A 7241-nucleotide genomic window follows, 5' to 3' on the forward strand; every position below is an offset into this window, starting at 1 on the left:
ACTGAAACACAAACCTGCAATATCAACTCACCGTTGCATCTTTACGTATTTGGGGATATCAATTTTTGTTACAAATCTAGTTATATTCCTATGTTTTTACTCTTCAACTGATTTTGCACATTGTAAAAGAGAATACTTGTTTTTGGAGATCATCAACAAATTGCATGTGGCAATAAACTGGCTAGTAACAGAGCTTAATTATAAAATAAACTGGCATATTAAGACTCAGCTTAAGACCATAAACTTCTTATGTGAAAGAAGCATATCGTATATTAAAAATGCCAATCAAGCATTTCGAAACGATAATTTACTCGATGAAGAACACGAATTTATTATTAATATTGAGTTAAATAAGATTAAAAAACTTTTACATCTGCACAGTAGTACAATAAAGAACAGCCTTTTCGTACTGGATACTTTCAAAATGTCGATTATAGCAAACGTAATTTTTGCATCTTCTGTGGGGTCCATTAATGGAAGTTTGTTGTTACTACACTTTTCTGATAACGCGTTTCGAAAACCCTACTTAGTTATTTTCTTGTATATAACCGAAATAATTATGGTCTTTTCGTTAATTGTAGTTAATATTTTGAACTGGACCATGATTAAAAATGAGGTAAGTTATGTAATAAAAAGCGGCATTTAAACAGAAAAAATTTTTGGAGAAAAAATAAAAAAATAGAACATAGAACAAAATAGTCTAATAAAAATGAATAACAACTTGAACAATAATAGTAGATCAATCTGGCCTCGATTCAGTAAGACTGTGTGTTAAAGTAGGAATATGTATTATAAAATAGTTATGGATCAGTAAGCAAAGTAAAAGATAATAACAAAAAAAAAAAACAAAAAACAATATGTATAATAAACCTATCAATTGTTCATTTTCAATACCTTTCTATACAGCTATGAGAGATTCATTTTAATCGGAATTATTTTTTCATGTTATTTGGTTGATTTTTGACAAAAAAGGTCTTCGTAAATTTTTTTCAAAAATTAATATTTCCTGAGTTGTGAAGTTTTTAAAAAATTCAGGGAATGAAAATTTACAATGTAACAAACAAGGCTTTTCACAAGTAGTTTTTTTATCCATATCATGTATTATTTGTAGGAATGTCCTAATGGATAATTATTTTTTGATTGAAAAATTCGAAAAAAAAATACGATGCTCTCACTGGCATTTAGTGCCTTAGATATAAATATCTCTTATTTCTTATTTTATTTATTTGTACGGAATTATCTTGTACAATCAGATATAAAAAATTCAATGCATTTGCATTTATTTGAGTGTAATGAGCTTTTTTCATATACTCATATTACAATCATATTTTTTATTAGCCACATGTTTATTTCTATTTTATGTTATATATATTGCTTTCCTAATGTTTGCTCAATAATAACTTATAGTTCACTAAAATAAAAAGTTAAAAAGTAACATCCTTTTTCGGGGAATTTGTTAGGTTTGATTGGTTCGGATTGGCTAAATGAACTACAAACCTACGAATCATAAAAATAAAAACTGATCAGGTGAGAAGTGAGGTTAAAATCACTTCTGTAAACATATATTTCTTATATATTAATACACTATTTATAAATTGTTAATTTTGAATGTGATCTAAAATTTTGTTTGTTTGTATCCTTTACGATGCGGATACCAAAAGACTTTGCGGAACTGGTTCGTTTCGCCCAGAAGCAAAGGTACAAAAACCATGCACATTCTGTTATCAATATTGGATAATTAATCATAATAATTGCAACGTTCTTGTTAATATAGAAGGTGAAAAGTGAAAATGTATTGTTTACGAATATTATCATTGCAAAATAAAAAGAATTTTTTGCGGTATGGTGTAATAAACTTGAGCCGCAAAAATAAGGTTAGAAATATCAAGTTAGATTTTGTTCAAGTTCCCTTAATAGGTAAATGTGCTTTTACCCACACCGATACCAAATCGTTTAATACCGAAGATAATAAGCGAAAATATGCGGTTGCTACAAAGTTGGTTGATCTTGCTCCAAATTCTGTGAAGCCCTATTTAAAACTGATACGACTAGATAAACCAATAGGTTCATGGCTACTATTTTGGCCTTGTGGATGGAGTATTGCCTCAGCAGCGGACGCAGGATGTCTTCCCGACCCCTTTCTATTATTTCTTTTTGGTACAGGAGCTCTTGTAATGAGAGGTGCCGGCTGTACCATAAATGATATGTGGGATCGCGATATAGATGCCAAAGTGGTTAGAACAGTAGACAGGCCTTTAGTTAAGGGTGATATTTCTATGAAACAGGCATGGAAGTTTTTAGCTGGACAATTAAGTGTAGGTTTACTAGTGCTATTACAATTGAATTGGTATAGTGTTATACTAGGGGCCAGTTCATTATTTTTAGTAGTTACTTACCCTTTAATGAAAAGGATCACCTATTGGCCACAGTTAGTGCTTGGGTTTACGTTTAATTGGGGTGCACTCTTGGGTTACAGTGCTGTGAAGGGCTATGTAGATGTTCCTATATGTCTCCCACTTTATATAGCTGGCATATGTTGGACCATTGTGTATGATACAATATATGCACATCAAGACAGAAATGACGATCTAATGTTGGGCATTAAGTCAACAGCCATTCGATTTGATAGAAATACAAAATTATGGTTGAGTGGTTTTTCTAGTGTTATGATAACAAGTTTGATAACATCAGGACTGATGAATGATCAGAGTTGGCCTTACTATGTAGCTGTTAGTGCTGTAGCTGCTCATCTTGTTTCTCAAATTAGCTGCTTGGACATAGATAATCCACAGGATTGTGCTAAAAAATTCTTTTCGAATGCACAAGTGGGATTTATATTATTTTCTGGTATTGTATTAGGGACGTTATTAAAGAAAAATGTGAAAAATAAGAACAAATTTTTAGCGACCGCTCATTTAAATGTATAGTACTCCAAATGTGATTAGTATTATTTTTAATAGTGTATTAAGTACATGTTGTTGCCATTTGCCAAAGGAAACCTACTTATAGTATAATGTTAACTTATGAAAAATAAAAGTAAATATATTTAATTTGATTTTCTTTTCTTTAACATACATAAGAATATAAGGATACGCACAGAGATAGAAGAGTGACAGTTACAGTTTGTATAAAGAGCAACAAGTGTCTACTTACAGAATTTGAGCAACCTTGTAGAGAAATAAATATTAGGAAGATAGTTACACAAGAATATACATTGTCACATTAAAGATAGGACAGCTTTAGGGATAGATACACAGGAACAAAAGTAACAAATACAGATGCATCCTGTAGAGGTGTAAAACACCTACATGCATTATCAGATCAGTGCAAAAACATTAAAACTTAATTAAAAACTTCCTAAAATTAAGTTGATGAATAAAAATGTATTAAATAAGCAAAAATAATGTACATTTCATTTAAATATTTACTCGGTATTTATACATAATTTATTTTATTAAATTCTGCAAATATTAAAATAAACGTATTAATGTAAATTCTTTCTTTAATTATTAAAAAGTGAACATACCTCAATTGGAAAAATAGACATGAGTGTATATTAATTTTCTTTATTGAAATAAACATCAGCATATTAAATATTACATTAAACAGATCTACTATTTTAAATGACCAGCACTAAAAAACAAATCTCGTTCCAAATGTTCTGCTTTTAGCGTCCCATCAATGCTTTCACAGTTTTTATTAAACACCGAATATGCACTTACTTCATCAGGTCTTTTAGGATCAGTTCTGGTATTTATATACATTCCAATAATTGCAGATATAATGAGGTAAATTATACCAAACCCCAATTCAATAAAAACTGCAAAAAGAGTTACCCATAACAAAAACCACAACACATAGTAAATAATACTAGTGGTAATATTTTTTTGGTTCCATTCCATATCACAATCATCAAGTACGGAAGACTCACTACATGCAGATTCTGTCACATCTGGGTCAGACGTAGAGTCATTTTGTCGATTAGTATATGGAGTCTTTGTTGTAATACTGGCTTTTGATTGTAACTGGGGTTCCTCAAACGATTGCTTTGGTCTCGTTATAAAAAACCGCTTTATTCTTTCTTTGTACTCGTTTATTAACTCTTCTTTTTCTTTCTTTGCTCGATACTCACTTAATAATTTTTCTCTATCCATTAATACCAGAAGAAGGAATTTCACAAAAATATTGCCAATATGTAAAATGTCACTTTTAACTTATTTAGTATATTTGCAAGTATGATTAAAAGTACAGTAACACAATCAAGAAAAGTATAGCTTACAAACCAATAATTTAGGTACGGATTTTTTAGGTAAATATTGTAAATAGATAAAAAAAACACAAAAGTTAGATACACAAAATTATATACTATATACCAATCTACAGAAATTTTATTTAGGTTAAATAAACGTCAAAATTTATGGTGAACTGGTGAGCTGTCTGTCTTTAAAGGAAAAGTTGCAGTTTATTCTGAATTGCATGTGAACTTTTTCATGTATCGACTTACTCTATAAGTTATTCCAAATTTAAACTTATTTTTATGTGTAAAGTGCACAGAATATTATTCGTTTTATTGATTTTCTAGTTAATTTTCTTTATTGTTATTTTCAAATTAACTGTATATTTTCATTTAACAAGTGAGAAGTGAACAACCAATTCACTTCTATAGTGGAAATCAAGGTCATCTAAGTCAGAAAGCACTCCTTATCCTCTTAGTAGTTGTAAGGTTATTTTTCAAACTAATTTATAAAAATCAGAAATATTTCAAAAAAGTGCATATAAAAATGAAGATCAAATTTAGAACAAACAAACCGCCCTTAAGTAAGTAAATGTATCTATTTTAATTCATTCTTTTACAATCTTAAACATTTCCAGGTGGTGTTTTATTAATAGAGTATCTGAAATCTTTGTCAGATGAATCTTTTCTGATTGAATGGGGAAATGAGTCCATCATTGTAGACACTCATAACGTAAATTATGAAACGTCTAACGATCTTTTGCGATATTTAGCTAGAAAATATGTTACTTATGGACTATATGGTCATAGTGCCACTGATAGGACTGAGGTGGATCATTGGTTAACATTCTCAATAGGTCCTCTAACTAATAACTCTGATATAAATACAGCTTTTCAACATTTAAATAAAATTTTGGGATCTGCAACATATCTAGTTGCAAAGAAAATTAGTATTTCTGACTTTGCAGTCTTTGCAGCACTANATGATAAGGTTTTCATAGTAATGGGCAAATTATATAAAAGTATGTGATTGCATTAATACAGCTACTTTTTTACTAATTGTTCTGTTTGTCTTTGTTAAAATTAGGTTTTTATTTCTGGTATTATTTATTGATGTTTTATGTACTTAGTTCAATGAAATAGTATTTTAAGGATTCAAAAGCAAAAATTTGTTGCATGTTTAGTAGAGTCGTTATAATTTATGTTCAATATTTTATTTTGTACCTTTTGCAGTAATGTCTGGTTATTTTCGTATGCTCCGTCCCATGCTATATTTCTATAAGTTGTTAATGAATTGAAAAGTACATAATATGTGAGTCTTAGATTATGAGTGACATAATTTTTGATATTTAGTGGAACACAAAAGCTAGACATCTGGTCTTTTTTAGAATATAATCGGCATGATTTTCCAATCCCATATTAGAATCAAAAAGACGCCAAAATATTTGTATAGGATTACTTTTTGTATATTGCGTTCATTAATCTTCACATTTATACCTCTGCAACGCTGTCATACAGGGTGGTTTAAAAAGTACGCAATATATTCATTGTGACCAAACTATAAGTTTAATCGAAAAATTTTTCAAACAAAACATTCCCTATTTTAATACAATATCATCTGTAGTATCTAAATTTGATTTACCATACAGTGTTCAAAAATAAAAAAAAAGAAGGTTTTGTTTAAATGACCCCATAGTTAAATTAAGGTCTAATTTATTTTTTCTAGATCGATACAGTACTCCTTTTTACATGTATATACTTATAGAGAAATTATACAAAACAATGCAAATTTGAATTTTAAATCTTAACTTACAATTTTTTAATTGATACTCAATGGCAGCTTTCAAATTAAATGCCTCTGTGAGAGCAGTTTCATGTAATGTTAAAGTATTTCCAACAGATCTGACTTCAATACCTTCTGTTTGCATTCCCACACCAAGTTCAGGATGATCTTTTATGCCCCTCTCAATTATATCAGCTAAAAGCATTTCTCAATGACTTCTCTATTGTGGTACGGTTCAGAAATAGATTTTCTTACCACAATTTTTGAGTGCCAAACCATATTCTTTTAATTTGTAATAGCAAAGAGCAATATTGTAGCTTATATAAGGTTTAAAACCTGTGTTTTGTAGACAAATAAGAAACTTATTCAGTGCTTCTTCATAATATCCTTCCTGCATAATATAATTTAAAAATTAAAGTAAAAAAAAACATTTATTTATAATTACTGACCTGGAACAAAATACATCCAATATTAATATCAGAGTCTGCATCTTCATTAAGAAATGATTCTATTATTTCTCTAGATGTTGTAAAGTCCTCCTCACCATATTTAATAGCAGACTGTATTTTTTTTACCTACAATCTACCCACTTTACCTTCAGTTATCTTTTTCAATATCTTTTATTACCTTTAGTTTGTACTCTGAGTTTGTTATTTCCTCTGTAATTTTGTAAGCATCAATGTACATGCAAGCCTGATGTAACGATTGTGCATAATATAATTTGTAGTCAGTATTATTTGGAAACATCTGGACGAGTTGTTCATAATATGTAGCTGCATTGTTAAAATCTTGTGTGTAGTAATAACAGTATGCTAATAAAGATAAACCTGCCCTTGTTAAATTAGATTCTGGTATTCCATGTAGGATTCTTATAGCTTCGCCATACCGTTCTTCCTTTATCTAATAATGGGATGTATGTATTATGATTATGAATTACTATTATTCTTACCAAATTGTATGTAGTTTTTGTAAAATCGCCGTCGTTAATTGCAACAGATGCTGAAAGCATTTTTTGAAGTCGACAATGGACGCGAAATGCGAAACTTTTTATTTATGAAGTGGTTTCCATGGTAACTTCTGTCGGTACCCCACGATCAGCCCCGATTATTAATTTTGAATTTCAAAATTACAAATTATTAGAGATATTTAATAAAAACTTCCCCAAATACTATCAACAATTATATAATATACAGATCGAACGTTTTTAATCTTTAATTTAATTAA

General features: G+C 29.5%; 3 protein-coding genes across 3 annotated transcripts; 1 reads left to right on the top strand and 2 right to left on the bottom strand.

The window, feature by feature from the left end:
• The first annotated feature begins 1386 nt into the window (after nucleotides 1–1386).
• Nucleotides 1387–3050, top strand: LOC112904111 (4-hydroxybenzoate polyprenyltransferase, mitochondrial-like). The gene has a single exon (XM_025973379.1). It carries the CDS (start codon nucleotides 1791–1793, stop codon nucleotides 2925–2927), a length of 1137 nt encoding a protein of 378 aa, XP_025829164.1. The 5' UTR covers nucleotides 1387–1790; the 3' UTR covers nucleotides 2928–3050.
• Nucleotides 3051–3550: 500 nt separating this feature from the next.
• LOC108736402 (SAYSvFN domain-containing protein 1) lies at nucleotides 3551–4421 on the bottom strand. The gene has a single exon (XM_018468810.2). It carries the CDS (start codon nucleotides 4152–4154, stop codon nucleotides 3615–3617), a length of 540 nt encoding a protein of 179 aa, XP_018324312.1. The 5' UTR covers nucleotides 4155–4421; the 3' UTR covers nucleotides 3551–3614.
• Nucleotides 4422–5942: 1521 nt separating this feature from the next.
• Nucleotides 5943–7138, bottom strand: LOC112904116 (tetratricopeptide repeat protein 30A-like). The gene is made up of 6 exons (XM_025973387.1): nucleotides 6967–7138; nucleotides 6645–6917; nucleotides 6467–6592; nucleotides 6273–6408; nucleotides 6048–6212; nucleotides 5943–5992 (listed from the first exon to the last, which is right to left on the bottom strand). The coding sequence occupies exons 1-6, from the start codon at nucleotides 7024–7026 to the stop codon at nucleotides 5943–5945; spliced, it is 810 nt and encodes a 269-aa protein (XP_025829172.1). The 5' UTR covers nucleotides 7027–7138.
• Between the last annotated feature and the right edge of the window lie 103 nt (nucleotides 7139–7241).

The sequence above is a fragment of the Agrilus planipennis genome, unplaced genomic scaffold (genome assembly GCF_000699045.2).
Source record: "Agrilus planipennis isolate EAB-ADULT unplaced genomic scaffold, Apla_2.0 scaffold149, whole genome shotgun sequence".
NCBI lineage: Eukaryota > Metazoa > Arthropoda > Insecta > Coleoptera > Buprestidae > Agrilus > Agrilus planipennis.

Coding starts and splice junctions, on each gene's coding strand:
- LOC112904111 (XM_025973379.1), top strand. CDS start 1,791: ATGTATTGTTTACGAATATTATCATTGCAAAATAAAAAGAATTTTTTG.
- LOC108736402 (XM_018468810.2), bottom strand. CDS start 4,154: ATGGATAGAGAAAAATTATTAAGTGAGTATCGAGCAAAGAAAGAAAAA.
- LOC112904116 (XM_025973387.1), bottom strand. CDS start 7,026: ATGCTTTCAGCATCTGTTGCAATTAACGACGGCGATTTTACAAAAACT. Junction 6,593..6,644: donor ACTCAGAGTACAAACTAAAG/GTAATAAAAGAT, acceptor GGTAGATTGTAG/GTAAAAAAAATACAGTCTGC. Junction 5,993..6,047: donor TGAGTATCAATTAAAAAATT/GTAAGTTAAGAT, acceptor TTTCTCTATAAG/TATATACATGTAAAAAGGAG.